The sequence below is a fragment of the Nematolebias whitei genome, chromosome 16, assembly GCF_014905685.2.
Source record: "Nematolebias whitei isolate Nwh7 chromosome 16, NemWhi1, whole genome shotgun sequence".
NCBI lineage: Eukaryota > Metazoa > Chordata > Actinopteri > Cyprinodontiformes > Rivulidae > Nematolebias > Nematolebias whitei.
In genome coordinates, this window is record NC_056513.1 from 19,620,707 (window position 1) to 19,638,482 (window position 17,776).

The 17,776-nt window shown below is 37.3% G+C and overlaps 1 protein-coding gene across 1 annotated transcript in view; it reads left to right on the top strand.

The window, feature by feature from the left end:
- Positions 1 to 14,176, top strand: part of LOC119422394 (E3 ubiquitin-protein ligase SMURF2) — a 55,476-nt gene extending 41,300 nt beyond the window's left edge. The window contains exons 12-20 of the mRNA XM_037689759.1: positions 7,403 to 7,616; positions 9,124 to 9,227; positions 9,316 to 9,430; positions 9,558 to 9,736; positions 10,883 to 11,020; positions 11,170 to 11,290; positions 11,429 to 11,630; positions 12,848 to 12,923; positions 13,865 to 14,176. Of these exons, the coding sequence (XP_037545687.1) occupies positions 7,403 to 7,616; positions 9,124 to 9,227; positions 9,316 to 9,430; positions 9,558 to 9,736; positions 10,883 to 11,020; positions 11,170 to 11,290; positions 11,429 to 11,630; positions 12,848 to 12,923; positions 13,865 to 13,964 (1,249 nt within the window). The 3' untranslated portion in view covers positions 13,965 to 14,176. The remainder of the gene's footprint in view (positions 1 to 7,402; positions 7,617 to 9,123; positions 9,228 to 9,315; positions 9,431 to 9,557; positions 9,737 to 10,882; positions 11,021 to 11,169; positions 11,291 to 11,428; positions 11,631 to 12,847; positions 12,924 to 13,864) is intronic.
- Positions 14,177 to 17,776: the final 3,600 nt, after the last annotated feature.

Below are 17,776 nucleotides of genomic sequence, written 5' to 3' on the forward strand. Positions count from 1 at the left end.
TTTTTTTTTTTTTTTTTTTTAAACCAATCTTTTGCACTCTAATGTCCAGTTTGATCACAGCAGATGAATTAAACTTTACTGCCTGGGTAATGTTTAAACGTCTTTTTAATCTTTGGCACACAGACACAGTTTGCAGTTTAGCAACAAAGTAATACAGAGGCCACATTTGCAAATATGACTGAGTTTATTTTTACACATGGCTCTCATACATGCTTTAGTAAAAGTTCGAGACATATAACCTTGTTATATGAAACCTCAAAGTGTCTAGTTTGTAAAGAGAAACCAGTGCAACCAGTCAAACCACTTCAAGTTTCTGTTTCACTTGTCCTTTTCATGTTTCTGTTTACTTTGCTCCTCTTGTCATTTATGCTCTTACCCATCCTCCTCTGCAGTCAAATGTTTTTAGTGTTTGGGCTAACTTCGTTTCAAAGCGTCAGTCATCAGTCATCACCAGAATTAAATATTAGATTATTCAACACCTGTCGGGGTTCATGGCACAAGCATACAGTCAATCACATGATGACCCTTCAACGTTGCGGCACTGTACAGACCTGTTTTTGTTCAAAAGATTGTAAATAATGAACTAGTAACGATGTGCTTTTAATTCGAGAGCTTTAAAAGAAAAATAGTCATAGGATATAGGAATTTATTTCAGTTATAGTCCTAAAAATTGTGCAAGTTGTTAGGCTTCATTTTTAAAGATAATTGGTAAATGGTTTTTAAAATCTTTTTGATCATTTTTATTTTATTTTACTTTTGCTGTTTAATTCTGTGGACAACATGAAACTAAAGGAATTAGTCGGTGTATAAGATGCTGACAAATCTTTCAAAGGAATTTCCTATTAAATTAAACCACACGGACTATTTATTAAATTAATGCCTATAAAAAGTTTAAAAAATGTAAATAAAAGCTTCTGTTTCGTGTGCACACGTTTCCCCCCGTGGATGTGGGGGTGCTTTGAATCAACCAGTCATATTATTTTATGCTCAGTAGTCGTCGATCTAATCATTGGATCATTTTATTATTTTGAGTATGGTTAAAGTCGAGTTATTTACAGGGAAATCGTCTAGACAGCTTCCTGTCTGTCATCTTTTAGACTGATTCACAAAAAAACTTTCAAATAATAAACAAGACCTCAGAGCTGGGAGATAGTGGACTGGTCTACAGAAGATTACATGATCATTAGATGTGATACGCAGCATTTTGTGAACAATTATTAACAATAATAGATACTATGGCACAACAATGATGTCCTTCCAGACTAATTTGGACAAAAATTTAACTGGTTAAAAGATACTTTTCTTTTCTGGTCTATGATAGTAGATTAAGCATCTGTGTCCAGCTAGTTATCACAAAAAATATACTTGGAGACACAAATCACTTGGAAAGTTGTTGAGAACAAACTTGTTTTATGAAGTCTCTCAAAAACTTCATGGCTTATAACGGACAACATTTATGTAGTTTCACAAATGCATTTAAAGTTGTACATATTCATTTTGCACTTTTTGTAGCAGTTTTTTGTTAAGAGATTTCAAAGCTATTCAAGCAAACCCATTCAATAGCAACAACACTTTGAGCGTCTTTGAATGAATCAGAATTGAAAACATAAATAAATACATATGCAGGAAGAAATAACAAAATTGTAAAAAACGTCTTTATTGATAATTTCATAGGTGTGGTGATGAAGCAAAGAAGCATAACTGTTGAGGTTATATTTAAGTTTATTGGTTTAAAAATTGTCATAATCCACAATCCTGTGTACAACCCTGAAACTGTCTTCTCTTCCCTTAACACACATCTCACAATTACCGGTAGGTAAATGTAGTTTACTTTGTTTTAAGAAAAACGGCTGCTCTTTCAGAGTTTGTGATTTCTTCTAAACAAGAAAATCCTAAATGCATTCAACCTTTATACAGGTTAGTCTCATTGAACCACGAGGACTCATTTACATGCGAGACCGTTTTAAACGAAGAAGACAGACGAGGTACAGACGACAATAGACAATCATACAGTATAACCACACACACACACACACACACACACACACACACACATCTCTCTCTTTCTCCCTCGCTCTCGCTCTCTAGATATAGATAGATATATAGATAGATATATACATACATACATACATGTATACAAACCAGATTCCAAAATTCCAAAAAGTTGGGACACTAAACAAATTGTGAATAAAAACTGAATGCAATGATGTGGAGGTGCCAACATCTAATATTTTATTCAGAATAGAACACAAATCACAGATCAAAAGTTTTAAACTGAGATAATGTATTATTTTAAGGGAAAAATATGTTGTTTCCAAATTTCATGGCATCAACAAATCCCCAAAAAGTTGGGACAAGTCCATTTTTACCACTGTGTGGCATCCCCCCTTCTTCTTACAACACTCAACAGACGTCTGGGGACAGAGGAGACCAGTTTCTCAAGTTTAGAAATAGGAATGCTCTCCCGTTCATGCCTAATACAGGCCTCTAACTGTTCAATCGTCTTGGGCCTTCTTTGTCGCACCTTCCTCTTTATGATGCACCAAATGTTCTCTATAGGTGAAAGATCTGGACTGCAGGCTGACCATTTCAGTACCTGGATCCTTCTCCTATGTAGCCATGATGTTGTGATTGCTGCAGAATGTGGTCTGGCATTATCGTGTTGAAAAATGCAGGGTCTTCCCTGAAAGAGATGACGTCTAGATGGGAGCATATGTTGTTCTAGAACCTGAACATAGTTCTCTGCATTAATGGTGCCTTTCCAGACATGCAAGCTGCCCATGCCACAAGCGCTCATGCAACCCCATACCATCAGTGATGCAGGCTTCTGAACGGAGCGTTAACAACTTGGGCTATCCTTGTTCTCTCTGGTCCGGATGACATGGCGTCCCAGTGTTCCATAAAGAACTTCAAATCATGACTCATCTGACCACAGAACAGTCTTCCATTTTGCCACACTCCATTTTAAATGACCACTGGCCCAGTGCAAATGTCTGAGCTTGTGGAGCTTGCTTAGAAATGGCTTCCTCTTTGCACTGTAGAGTTTCAGCTGGCAACGGCGGATGGCACGGTGGATTGTGTTCACTGACAATGCTTTCTGGAAGTATTCCTGAGCCCATTCTGTTATTTCCTTGACAGTGGCATTCCTGTTTGAGGTGCAGTGACGTTTAAGGGCCCGGAGATCACGAGCATCCAGTAGAGTTTTATGGCCTTGACCCTTACGCACAGCGATTGCTCCAGGTTCTCTGAATCTTTTGATGATGTTATGCACGGTTGATGATGATAACTTAAAGTCTTTACTATTTTACGCTGGGTAACACCATTCTGGTATTGCTGCACTATCTTTCTGCGCAACAATGGTGGAATTGGTGATCCTCTCACCATCTTGGCTTCTGAGAGACACTGACACTCTGAGAAGCTCTTTTTATATCCAATCATGTTGTCAATTGACCTAATTAGTGTTAATTGGTCTTCCAGCTGTTCGTTATGTGCTCAATTTCCTTTTTCCAGCCACTTATTGCTACTTGTCCCAACTTTTTTGGGATTTGTTGACACTGTGAAATTTTGAATCAACATATTTTTCCTTTAAAATGTTACATTTACTCAGATTAAACTTTTGATCTGTCATCTATGTTATATTACGAATAAAATATTGACATTTGCCATCTCCACATCATTGCATTCAGTTTTTATTCACAATTTGTTTAGTGTCCCAACTTTTTTGGAATCCGGTTTGTATATTTATCTATATATATATCTATATCTATCTATATATATATATATAGATAGATAGATAGATATAGATATATATACGAGTGAGTGAATGTACTTTTTTCACTATTTTGTTACTGCTGTTTTTTTTTTTTAACCCTCATAAACACGTGTTTAGTCTACAAAGTTTGATTCACAGAATAGATAATGCATTTTTACTCTGAGTCTACAGTGTGCACCTCAGTTCTCTGATCCTCTAGATGTAAATATAACTGAGACAGCCTTGTTTCGTTTTGACCTTGACTGATGAAGGGCTTAAAGCGTCAGACAGTCAGACACATCTGCATTGCTGTGGTCTACCACACTGTCTCTCACAAACTGAGCTTCCTCCTTTTGCTCCAGCAGAACATGTACGTCTGAAAGATTACATCAGTGTTTGCTGAGGGCATTTTTAGTTGGTGCTGGTTTTGGATTCAGTCGGCATCTGTAGGTGTCTTCCCAATTAGTTTGTAAACCTTCGTGACATGTACACCAATATTTGCATTGATGTTTTAAGAAGTGTTGAGTCTGGTAGAAAATGTTATTTTTATCTATTTTACCAGTGAAAATTTAATCTAAATGCTAGCTGTTGGTGTGCTAAACATAAAGTCCCATAGATGTATTTACAGTACTTACTCAAAATAAAAAAAAAACATAAAAAAATTAAATTGTAGTTGTTTCAACATCTTTAGCTGAGTTAATTGTGATTACTTAAAGGTGATGTGACACTAAGAGAAGAACTTGAATGAGGAAAAGGAAAATTAAAAGTGCTTCTGTTTTATTCATATGCTATATAAATACTCTAAAGTCAACATGAACTGCCTTTCTGCCCTTTAAAGCTGTACATAAAAAGTATAATTTATGCTTCTTTCTGAGAAGTGTTAAACTTCACCGTAAAGTGTGAAGAAAAATGTTATTAAACCAGAATTTAGATTATCACCAGTACTAAAACTTCACTTTTTTAAATCTTTCATTGTGTCTACAAATGTAACCTATTTTACTCAGTAGGCACTTTTCTTCACCACAGTCTGTCTGCATCGGGTTTCCTGTAATTTACGTTACTTTTGAGAGGGCAGATGTGGGGAGCTTAGCTGTTGGGAAGAATGTTAGAGGTCATTCTTTCACTGGCATTTTTGGCTTTTCATTTTTATTCTCTTCCGCGCTTTAAGCAAGAATACAAAAAATGACTGTGCAGACTCGTAAAGGGCTTTTAGATTCTCTGGCTTGAAGAATGTTGGGGTGGCTGGTGTGGATTTAACACAACTAAACTTAGTCAACCCTCATTGCACCTCACCTGTACCAGCTGCTGCTTGAATTACTGTATTTTTCAGCCTATAACTCACGTTTTTTTTTGCATTATTTGCATGCCCTTTGACTTGTAGGCCGAAGCGACTTATTTATGGATCCCCCCCCCCCCCATATTTATAAACCAGTTTTTGGCTGAGATATGACCGTTTTCATTCATTCTGACTGAATTATTTTTTTTGAACAGTACCATTTTCAGCCACTAGACGGCAGCAGAGTACTAGTAGCAGTATGGCATCAGTTTTTGGCACAACACTGGCCCACATTTCTGGTTTGTCAGCGGTGATGCATAATAGATGCAACGTATACAGCAATGCAACATATTTATGGATTTTCCACTTTTTTTTAAGACTTATTTGGACTGACGCGACATAGGGCAGTGTGACCAGTATGACGGAAAAAACAGTATATAAGTACACCTTTACACGCAAACATGCAGCATTACTCTGCACTGCCAATCACACAGTTACTTGGAGGCTACTCTGCAGGTTTAGGTGAAGCTAATTTGGTTCAGGCAAATATTGACATTTTGAGACCCTTGAATTTTCATTTTCTCTTGTCTTGAAAAAGATCACTATGACATTGTGTCACTTAATTATTTGATTTATTTTGTTTTAGTTTTTTTTCTTTTCATTTTTGGGAAAAAAAGTTTTCCTTCCCCTTTTTTCTGCTCATATTTTCTGTATTTTCCATTGTGGCTCATCTTTAGAAAGTAAACTTATTTTTAATCGCACTGTACTCTCACAATAAGAGTGAACTAAAATAACACTTTATTATATGGTTCTTGAGTCTTCTAGCCAACAAGCAATTATTCCATTTGTTGTAAGGCATCTTTTCTTGCCATCCTCCTTCCTCAAGTGGTTTTCAAGACCGCTCCGCTGCAGTCTTACCCTTTCTTTGACATGCTTGGAGCCCCAGCGCCTGCCAATAAAATAAATAGCAACAGACTTGATTATATGGGGATACACTGGGCACAAACACTGCATCCATTTAGTTTGGAGAGCCCAAATGGATAGATAGGCTCTTTTGAAAGCACTGAGTCGGAGAACCAAAGCACACGAGTGTTGGCAAAAGTGGTTGACTACATGCGGCTGCCTCAGAGGGCCTCACATCCGTCATATATCAATCCAGACCTCTCGGGTTTGCTGCTTTTGTCTGGCCTAGAGCAGACGTGATATTCCACTCCCAGCAGAGGACAGTAGCCTCTTTTAAAGAAATCTGCTGCTGGCTCAGCGTCTCCTCGAAAGAAAATGAAGGTTGCTGTCCTGCTGAAGGGGAAGATTATGTTTTTACGAGGCCCACCCAAGCGTTTCACCACCAACACCACATTGTGGGCTGGAAAAGGCCAAAACTAGAAGGCTCACCTTAGTCCACATTTTTATCTCATTTTGTCTTAAGAAATAAAAGTTCAAAATGGCAGCGGCCCTAAACCGGATAAAGGTCAGTTTTTGTGCAACGGGCTTTCACCCACTTCACTCCCTTCCCTAAAGTTGACCTTATTTATAAATCAAGTGTTCAGCAACAAACGCTGCAGCATACACAGAAAAACCCAAAGCACTGATTGATGATGATCATGCTAAGTTATTGATCTGTGATTGCAGATTTTATTTTGATTATAGTAGCTTCATTGATATTAACAGTTTTGATAAATATTGAAAATGGAAACGCACAATCACGTCTATGATCATGTATTAGATTTGGAATTGGAATTGGAGCTCACCAGCGGTGAGCTGATGGAAGTGTAGTTGTGGGAGATGCAGACTTCTTTAACGTTCATACAGGAAGTATACATGACACGGAATGCACACAAACACAACTGGAATAAATATTTTTAAAAAGTAGTGAATGAAATGTAACAAAGAAGTAAGGAAAATACTTTTCTTTTTATGTTAATTCATCAGAGGCAGCAGCTCTGCTTGTCCATCTGACCTCTTTAAATGTGCTTGTATCTTTCTGCTATTTCAAAGTGTATGTAGTCCTCTGTTTTCTTGGTGGCGATGTTTATCAAACATCAACCCCAACTGTTCGCAGGTGTAGATCAGATTTGCTCCAGGTTTGGACATTAGATATAGTGGGAATTATTGGCACAACACATCCATATTTTTTGTATAAATCTGTTGTTCAGCACAGGAAAAAACTACAATAATTGTTTTAATGCAGATAAATTCACTTTAGACAAAAATGTGTCATGGATCATACTGACAAACTCTTCATCTCTTTCCTTTAATGTTCCCCAACTACCTTTTCATGCTTTGTTCATCACTCTCCATCTGCTCCACTCCTCTCCCCTTCATCCACCACTGATTCTTTGTCCTCCATCTGCCTTCACCCACCTTTTCCACTCCAGTCACCCGCCGCAGTTAAAGGACCAGGGTGGTCCTGGGGGCCCTCAGCAAGCTCTGTCCCCGGCTCAGTTACCTGAAGAGGCCGAGTGCCTGACGGTGCCCAAATACAAGAGGGACCTGGTGCAAAAGCTGAAGGTCCTGCGACAAGAACTTTCACAGCAACAACCCCAGGCTGGTCACTGTCGCATCGAAGTCAGCCGGGAGGAGATCTTTGAGGTAAAACAATCTAAATGCCCTCTCACCTGCCTGTAATGATAAAATAGCATTGTGTCAGTTTTCTAAAAGTCTTACGATCTGCTGATGCAAAACTATCATTACCTTTTTACAATCACAATAAGCTGTTGTGTACCCGACCCTTAAAATAATTAGACTAAAGAATAATAATTAGAAAAAAATTTATAGTTTGTATTTATTTTTGTGATGCGATTTTTAGTTTAAACAATACAAGAAAAAAGTGGACACATACAAATTAATTCCTAAATATTTAAGATGACCTTTTAATCTTGCCCCAAAGGGAGAAAAAAATGCACAAATATGTAAAGTATGCATAAATATTTTATTTAAAACCTCATGTTCTGTTATGCACAGTTTAAATACAGGGTTCTGATTTTGAAGATGTTTGTTTATTTATTTATTTTACGATGGGCTGCAGACGCAGCTCAGAACCGGCACCTCGAGCTGTTTTTGTGATTTCCAGAGCGAAGCAGGAACAGAATGGCCTTCACAGCACCTTAGACCTACGTCTCAGTTTCTCTTTTCCTTTTCAGACTCTTCTCGGTCTTGCAGTCGTTTGTTCAACTGAGGCAAAGGCATTCTTTATGCGTGATTTCAGCAGCTAAAGCAATAGGGGAGAGGTAGGCGGAGCGGGCGAAGCAGCAGTCTGTGGCCAGACATCACAACAAGCTATGAGAGCCATGACTTCACCCCAGTTTGACATGACAGATGGAGGAAGTCGGGCTTTCGAAACAAGTCTGCAGATCCTCTTGTGGATTTTGTGCAGTGGTGCAGTTTAATGACATAAAATGGCTTTTCTGGTATTTTACAGTGTAGACTCGCAGAACAGATTTATTTCTTAAATCTCTTTATTTTTATAACCAATATTTTTTTCCCCCCTTTCTCTCTTCAGTTACAATAATTCAATCAGCAACCATAGTTTATTGGCAATGCTTTTATTTTTTAAAGCTGAAACTTGTTTCCTGTGCCATGGTTCTCTTGTAGCTTCAGACACAATATAATTTAGAAGATATTCAAAATGTTTTTTTGTCAGCATCATAGATCAGTTGGTTTTTACGTATAAAACCCTTAATGAAACAGGAAATGTTTCTTAGTTGGTTTCAGAGTCACTGAGTTTAAGAGAAGAGAGACCGAGAAGAACCACTGGTTATACTGGTAAACTAATTTAAAACTGATGGATCAGTTTACTGCTATAAAAACTAAATTTTTTAGTTTTTAGTTTGTTTATAAAGTTATACAGTAAATTTTTTTGGTATGTATTTACATATTTCTATCTGAAGTTTTAGATGTTTACTACAGCTGATAAGCTAACGTTTTTTTTATTTTTTTATTGACGTTTTGTCTATGGCTTTCCTTCTTTCTTCTTAACGTGCCTATTTATTCACTTTAACGTTGAACCAAGATTTACATCAAAGAAAATCCTGCAACACTAATTCCAGTTTAATATTTATTGTGTAATAGCAAACCTGATGTCTGTGTCAAATCTTAGGAGTCGTACCGTCAGGTGATGAAGATGCGCCCAAAAGATCTTTGGAAAAGACTGATGATAAAATTCAGAGGAGAGGAGGGACTGGATTATGGCGGTGTCGCGAGGTAGTTTGTCGTTATGTTGTGATTGTTTCATTGTGATTTAACTGAAGTTTGACTTGAAAACGTGCGCGTTTGTTTGTTTGTTTGTTAGGGAATGGTTATACCTGCTGTCACACGAGATGCTGAACCCGTACTACGGCTTGTTCCAGTACTCCAGAGATGACATTTACACTCTACAGATCAACCCCGACTCTGCAGTCAACCCAGTACCAATCACTTTGCCTTATTGCTTCAACTTCCTAGTAGCCAAATGCTAATACTGCTAGTTCAATGTTTGTTTTGTGAAATGGTAAGAACGTCATGTGAACATAGATTTATGTATTCTGTCTACAGGAGCATCTGTCGTACTTCCACTTTGTGGGTCGTATCATGGGCATGGCGGTGTTCCACGGCCATTACATCGACGGAGGCTTCACGCTGCCCTTCTACAAGCAGCTGCTTGGAAAACCAATCACGCTGGAGGACATGGAGTCTGTTGACCCTGACCTCCACAACAGCCTCGTTTGGATTCTGTAAGATAAAGATTTATCCAAATGTTTTGTTTTAATGTGTAAGGGAAGTAAAGCAGATTTGACAAAATTATTTTCATAGTACTTCCTTACAGGAGCAAGTAAAATACGTCTCTAACAATTCACTGTAGCTGTTGCATTTCTCAATTGGATAATTATTTTATTGTGCAAATCTTTCCAAAACAAAAATGAGCTTTGGCACATTAACTCAAGTGTCTGTGTAACCATGATAATCTTAGAGAAGCTAAACGTTTCTGTGTTATTTGTTGTGATGTTGTCAGTAGTAATGGCTTCCAAACTATGTGAATATGAACTAGTAAAATCTTTAAGTGCAGATATAGTTAAACTCTATTGTCTGCTCTACAATAAAAAATAAACTGGTTAAATTCTGAAATTTCCTCACAGCTCATTTCAGTCTCATTTGTATCCAACGCAGTTGATTACAGTCAAATATATTGGTGGTTATAAACTACTACTAATAAAAAAAAACGCCCAGCTAAAGAAACTTACAGGTGCTGGTCATAAAATTAGAATATCATGAAAAAGTAATTCCATTCAAAAAGTGAAACTTGTACATTCATCCATTACACACAAACTGATATATTTCAAATGTTTATTTATTTTAATGTTGATAATTATAACTGACAACTAATGAAAACCCAAAATTCAGTATCAGAAAATTAGAATATTGTGAAAAGGTTCAATTTTGAAGACGCCTGGTGCCACAGTCTAATCAGCTAATGTACTCAAAACACCTGCAAAGGCCTTTAAATGGTCTCAGTCTAGTTCTGTAGGCTACAGATATACACGCACATATATATATATATATATATATATATATATATATACACTAGACTGAGAAAACTGCAGAGTAAGGGGAGGAAAAGCCCCTTTTCTATAAAAATACAAAGATTTCAGCCCGTTTGTTAAGAAAATATTTGCTTCCTGAAAAAAAGATAAGTGAGGACTCTACCTCCCTTTCTACAAACACATAAATCTGCAGAACAAATAAATGCCATGTCAGGAGTTGATGCTGATGATTTTCACTTATTTTGGGCGGTCTTGGTACTTTTTTTTTTTTTTTGCCGATTGTAATCTAAATAAAATGTCATGTGCTTTATCTTCTTTCTGCCTGTCCTCCTTCCCCAGAGAAAATGATATCACTGGTGTTCTGGACCACACCTTCTGTGTAGAGCACAACGCCTACGGAGAAATAATCCCACATGAACTCAAGCCCAACGGGAAAAGTATCCCTGTGGATGAGGAGACCAAGAAGGAGTATGTCAGGTACAGAAGTGATGCAGATACGAGAGATTGTCAGAGCAACATGGAGCCCACACAACCACCACAAATGGATTTTTCTGATTCATTTAGTGTGAAGTAATTTGTTCTGTGATGAAGTGATGTGCTTCCTGTGTTTTGCGATCCTTCCACAGGTTGTACGTGAACTGGCGTTTCCTTCATGGCATCGAGGCTCAGTTTCTGGCCCTGCAGAAAGGCTTCAACGAGGTCATCCCACAGCACCTGCTCAAAGCCTTCGATGAGAAGGAACTGGAGGTACAACGATACTTTTACCTCAGTTTATCTTAAAGAAAACAATTACAGCCCGTGTTTGTCTTTGTTTACTCTTCGTCTTTCCCCCCTACCTTCTAAAGAATCACCTGTTGAAAGTTGATGTGAATGTTCACCTTTCAGCTGATAGTATGCGGTCTGGGGAAGATCGACATCGCTGACTGGAAGTCCAACACCCGTCTGAAGCACTGCACCCCTGACAGCAACATTGTGAAATGGTTCTGGAAAGCTGTGGAGTCGTTTGATGAGGAGAGGAGAGCACGGCTGCTGCAGTTTGTTACTGGTTCATCTAGAGTCCCACTGCAAGGCTTTAAGGCTTTACAGGGTACCGAAAATCACTTTTTACTTTCCAAAGCTTACTTCTAGGTAAAGTTAACGCAGGGGTTCCCAACCCTGGTCCTTGAGGAACACCATCCTGCATGTTTTAGTTGTTTCTCTGTTCCGACACACCTGATTTTAATTAATGGGTAATTAAGGGGCTTCTGCAGAACCTGAAGTAAATAAATCACTGAATCAGGTGTGGTGGAGCAGGGAAACGATTAAAACATGCAGGATGGTGTTCCTCAAGGACCATGGTTGGGAACTACTGAGCTAACGAACCATCTGCTGTAAAATGACCTGAATGTTTTTAGTGATGCTGTCTGCCTGAGCTTGTACAACTCATTAAATAATAATTTGTCACTTTTTCTTTTTGTACCTTTTGAACTTAAAGATCTTCCGAAGTTACATTTCTTTTTTTTTATTTTGTCTGTTCTTTCATTCATTTTCTGTCCAGTTTTTGCACCTGGTTATGAACGCATGTTAGGCAGTGTGCATTTAAATGAAAATGAACTGGAGCACAAATTAAATGTCAGACCAATTGACAACCGATGAATGTCTGAAAGTCACGCCTTTTTAAGAAATGGAGGGTGGAAGTCCAGCAAAGATGTGACACAAAATTTGAGAAGAGGGATCATCCTTCAGCTGGTCCTTGCCTGTAGGCCAAGTTTTTAGTTAATAAATCTCTTAGTCATTCAGTTAGTGTTAAAATGCTGTCAGTGATGCGTCTTTGGTATTTTTCATAGACTTGAGGACAAATTGTGTTCCTGTGAGAAGCTGCTGATAACAGAGGGCCTAAAATAGATTATTGTTATGATTCATTAGTAATCTTGGGAATTGTATAATTAGTGGTCAGAATTAAGTGGTTTAACAAAATAAAAACATTGTCAAATACAAACACAGGACAGAAAATTAGAAGAAGAAAAAACAGCCAATATTTATAGAAAAACGTTTAAATACATTTACAAAGTCTAAAGAACAATTTATTAAGACCAATTTAAACATTTACAAGAAAGTCTGGCTCTTTTGGAAGCAAAATATTAAAGTGGTAATCAAGACTGTTCATTATCTAATAGGTATGTTTGAAAGCTATAAAATCTACATACGTTGCTGTGATGAAACAAGCTTTTAACTGAATTCAGAAAACATGTGGCTTGAGTCTTTAATATTTCTTGTGAGAAGCTAAACGGCATCTGATGAATCCTGTTTGTGCCTTAATGGCAGGCGCTGCTGGACCCAGACTCTTCACCATTCATCAGATTGATGCCAACGCCAATAACCTGCCGAAAGCCCATACCTGGTGAGTTTCATACGCACAAATACGACTACACACATCAGTTGCATAAAAATATGATGGGCTTTAACGCTTACCATATTTTTTTGGACTAAAAGGCGCACTTAAAATCCTTTAATTTACTCTAAAATCGACAATGAGCCTTATAATCAGGTGTGTCATATGAATGAATTCTGGTTGTGTTACTGACCTTGAACTGATTTTCTGTGGTTATAGTGAATGAGTTGAATAAAGTTTGACTCATCTGACCGTTTTGTTTCACTTAATGTGCCGTATAGTCAGAAAAATACAGCAAAAGAGATGCTTTTAATATGCATTTTGTCCTGTTTAACTTGATATAAAGATTTGAAGTGTTGTTACCAAAGATCTCAGACTGAACAGATGTAGCACGATCTCACTATTACTAAACTGAAACTAAAGTGTCCTGATGCTCAATAATCCAGGTGTTTAAAAAAAATCTAAAAAGTCAGGTCCTCTGGGCGTGTGCAAAAAGTAAAAAAATATAAAAATTGTTGAAACGTTTCGTCTTTAATCCAAAAGACTTTGTCAGTCTGAGGAGCTGCAATAAACTCAGTCTTCTAAATAGCACCTTCTCATAGTGGCTCAACCAGTTTGTTGTTGACATCCAGAACTAGCTGTTCACATGATAAAGGAGGACCATCATCTTAATGTTAGTGCTCTGATGGCCGCTTGTTATTCACAGAGGGTTGAGTGATACTAGCAATAACAGCATTGTAAGAGGGGGACAGTTGAACACGTTCACCCCTGTTTAATGATGGACGGTTTCTTTTCACAAAGATGGCCTCCTTTACTCCTCTCTATCAAGGATGTGAACAACTTCATCCCTGAAAGAGTGACCGCTGGCCTGGAGATGAGCGTAAACTACAACTAAAGTGGATTTCAGTTTGGCTTTTATTGACGTGAACTCTCTGACTTTCTTTCCCCAGTTTCAACCGTGTCGACATTCCTCCCTACGAGAGCTACGAGAAACTTTACGACAAGTTACTGACGGCCATCGAGGAGACTTGTGGCTTTGCAGTGGAATGAGAGCCAAACTGAGGAATCTGTACGAGTTCACGTCAACTGCGCAGGACTTTGATAAAATGTTAACGTTGTTGCAAAGAGCTGGTTAGATCTCCCCGAGCGCCCAGCTGTCGCTCGTCCTCTCAACACATCCATCTCTGAGCAGCTGCTGTAGAGTCATCCCATTAAAGCACTTGTTTGGAGTTTAGTTGTCTGGAACACAAGTTTTGTTTTGCATTCTTACAAATATAAATTTTTATTCAAGTGAAATTAGAAACCTTAAAAAAAAAAAAACAACTAGACTTAAAAACGATTGATTTTTTTTTTTGCTAACTGATCCACATCAAGCTGCTGACTCTAACCCTGCAGGTAGCCGGTTCCCTCCGATGCCATCTTAACCTCAATCAGTCTCTTCCAGTCCTCTTGGCTACAGAGTTGGTGTTCTTTATCTTTTTAGGAGCAGTTTTATTTCATCCTACCTCATTGTCACGTTTTGATACATAAAAGTTTTCATTTTAACATGTCATGTTTATCTTTAAAGTGACGATTTATCTGATTTAGAACAAAAGAACACGTTTCTACAGCAGTGGTTCATAATTAATTTGTGATCACCAGCAGTCTTTTTGTACTTTTGAAACCGTATCATTTGAAAATCAACCATATCATTTTGTAGTGGGAGCAGGTGTTGGGCAGAAACCTTCGTTTTGGAGAAATTGTACAAAATCTTTTTCTCTTTTTAAAAAGCTGTAGCCTGAACATTTTGAAGTGTATGTCTGAGTATGTATATAACAGCACAAGAAGTAAGGACATTTGTGTGGTTGATTATTTCTTTATTGTGACGATGTGTCATGACAATAAATCTTTTCTGGTTGGAAAGCTTGTTTATTATCTTTAAATGGTGCCACATTTGTTAATGGTTGAGCAGGAGAGTTGAACATGTGGGTTGGGTCCCGTGCAAAACTTGCCAAATCACGTTGCCAATGCCGAACAGCCTCGGGTGATGCACATGTGATTGTCAGCACCTGTGAGTCCAGGACTGAACTCGTAACTTCCAAGATGACGATACTAACCCCACACAGGTGGAATGACCCTCCTGCAGTCTTGACCTCGACCCCAGTGAATACCTGTGGGATCATCTTGATCGTGACGTTTGTTCCAGACTGTCCGAAGCGACGTTTCTATGACAGCTGCTGGTTGGAGAATGACAAGGAGATGCTGCGCTGTTGTGGCTGTGTGTGGTTCTTCCACATGCTACTGAGGCCTAGTTTTGTTTAATGAATAATTGAAATTGCCCCCTTTTTTTTTTCTTTTTTTTTTTTTAAAGACTTCAATCATCCATGCCAATAAATTAAACCAAACAAGAATCAGAAGCAGAATGTTTGATTTTAAGTTTTTTTTTGTGGGTGCATCCAACAGACTGAACTCTGCTGCTCAACCCACAAATGCATTTTCCTTACAGTCGTGGCAACATTTAGGGGAAATAAACAGGCTTTACAACAAAACATTTTCGGCTAAAATTAATTGTTCCAACAAAGAAAATAACAAAACAAAAATTTCCTTACTTTTTCCTGCTAAATCTGCTTTATTACGCTGCACCTTTAGTTTTTTTTTGTAAGTCACCGCAGAACTGAAAGAATCTGACTGTTCTTTACATCGTAACACTTTTTATTTAGCAGTGCACATCCTTGCCATTAATCTATCGCACTTAATGTCGGATTATAAGTGGACTGGGCAGCGCTGTGCACAAAACATTTAGTTAAAAACTTTTCGAGGTGGATGACTTTTCCTCTTTCACGTCAGTTTAAACAATCTCAATACTTGTGAGCACTTTACAAACCGAGCAGTGATGAGTGCTTTCTTCACGTTGGATTAAAGTATATCATGCTTCTTTTGTGCGCAACAACGGTAGTAATACTCGGACTAAAAAAAAAAAAGTTTAGAGCTGTAATTTTTGAGTATATATGTACAAAGATATAGCTATTTTGTATATTGTTGCTTGTTCTTTTTGGTTTTAAATGCAAGCATGTTGATGTCTCTCAGATCCCTTTGCATTCTCAGGTGAAGTTTTTATTTTTATCTTTTTTCACACAGTATGCTAGTATGTTAAACTAACCACCGCCACCACCACCTTCCAATCTTCCTTGTAGGTGAACATTATGCAAATATTTGCTGCTATGCAGGTTTGTGTCACCACTGAACAACTTACTACACAGTCAATAATATGATGCACAGAAGTTTCCAAAATCAATTGGAACTCTTGGATGCTCCACAGAAACCAAAACAACACGTCACTAAAAACCTGAGGAAAAAACGCAACACACACGGACGGATGCTGAAATAAAAATCTATTTATTAGCAGAATTGTCACTCCTAGAAAATAGAAATTTCATTTTTATGTTCGCATTGATTTACAAGCATGGAAGACTGTGTTCACAGATTCATATCAGATTTTTTTTTTAATTAAAATCAAGAGGTGAAAACGAGCGAAGGTGGTCTTTGAACGGCTTTAAAGATTTTTGTTTTTACTTTTAAGAAGTCAAAGATATTTAAAAAAAAAAAATTTTGTATAATTTATGCTTTCATAGGTTCAAACATATAATCAAACACTTCCTTCAACGTACCAAATACTTGTTGAGCTTTTTTTTTTATTTTTTTTTTTAATGTACATCGTATGTTTGTCCACAACATTCTGCCACTTCTCTTGTTTTCTGTCTGATCTCATTGAAACAACCAGGTGAGGATATAATCATACTTTGATTCAGTTTGGGAGCATCTGATCTGATGATTGGACTAAAAACTAAAAGTTATGCACCTCTGTGATGGTTTGCTTAGTTACAAACCACAACCAGGTGTTGAATGTTCAGGAAACTCACTCCAAAACATTAACATGCATGTTTTTTATGGACCCTGCAGGACTTGATCAAAATTTTATGTGGAGTTGTTTTCTGTGTTCGCTTATGGCTTATAATGGACTCTAGATTGAAGCAGATACATTATTTCTTTTTTAAGACATCATATTTCCTTTCTGTTTTCCTCCTCCTTCTGTTTTTGTATTTATTTCAACAGTATGTGTTCATAGTTTCCACATTAGCTGCTCTGTGAGTTTGTAACTTACACCTGTACATACAAACAATAAAAAAAGCGCAAAGTAAGCAACTTCTTGTACCCTTACCGAACACTGAGCAATAAAAACATGCTGTTTGGGCGTGACAGCATTATGTTTTATAGAATCACATGCAGTACTGTCCTTTTTTTAGCTGCTGCAACTTATGGTTGTTATTATTGGTAAATATAGAATTATAGGTTTTTCACTTAAGAATAAATTGTACACTTCAAACATAAGCAGTTATTTATTTTTACAGTTTTTGTTTGTACGAAATTGTGGAAATTCGCTTTTTTTGTGTGTGTAGTACGACAACTATGCTGTCCACCTACACAAAAAATCAAACATCAGGTGATGTTTTTGCCTACGCTTGTGTGCGTTTGTGTTTGACTATTACAAAAATATTTCATGAACCATTAGATGAACAGTTACAACTGGGTCAACCTGGTTCAAGATGGCTGCCACACATAAAAACGTAAAGGGCTAAAATTCAATCAGTTGCTCAGATATTGAGCTAAAAAAATTTTTCACTTTTATTATTATCATCTCTTTATTATTATTATATATTTTTCTCGGTGACACTGATAAAGAAAAAATACTGAGTATTGTATAAAAAAATCTTGCAGATAAAGATCAAAAGACTGGATGGACATGTTTTTAAAGCATATAATGAGTTATGTTACTGAAGCATTTACATATATATATATGTATATATATGTATATATGTATATAT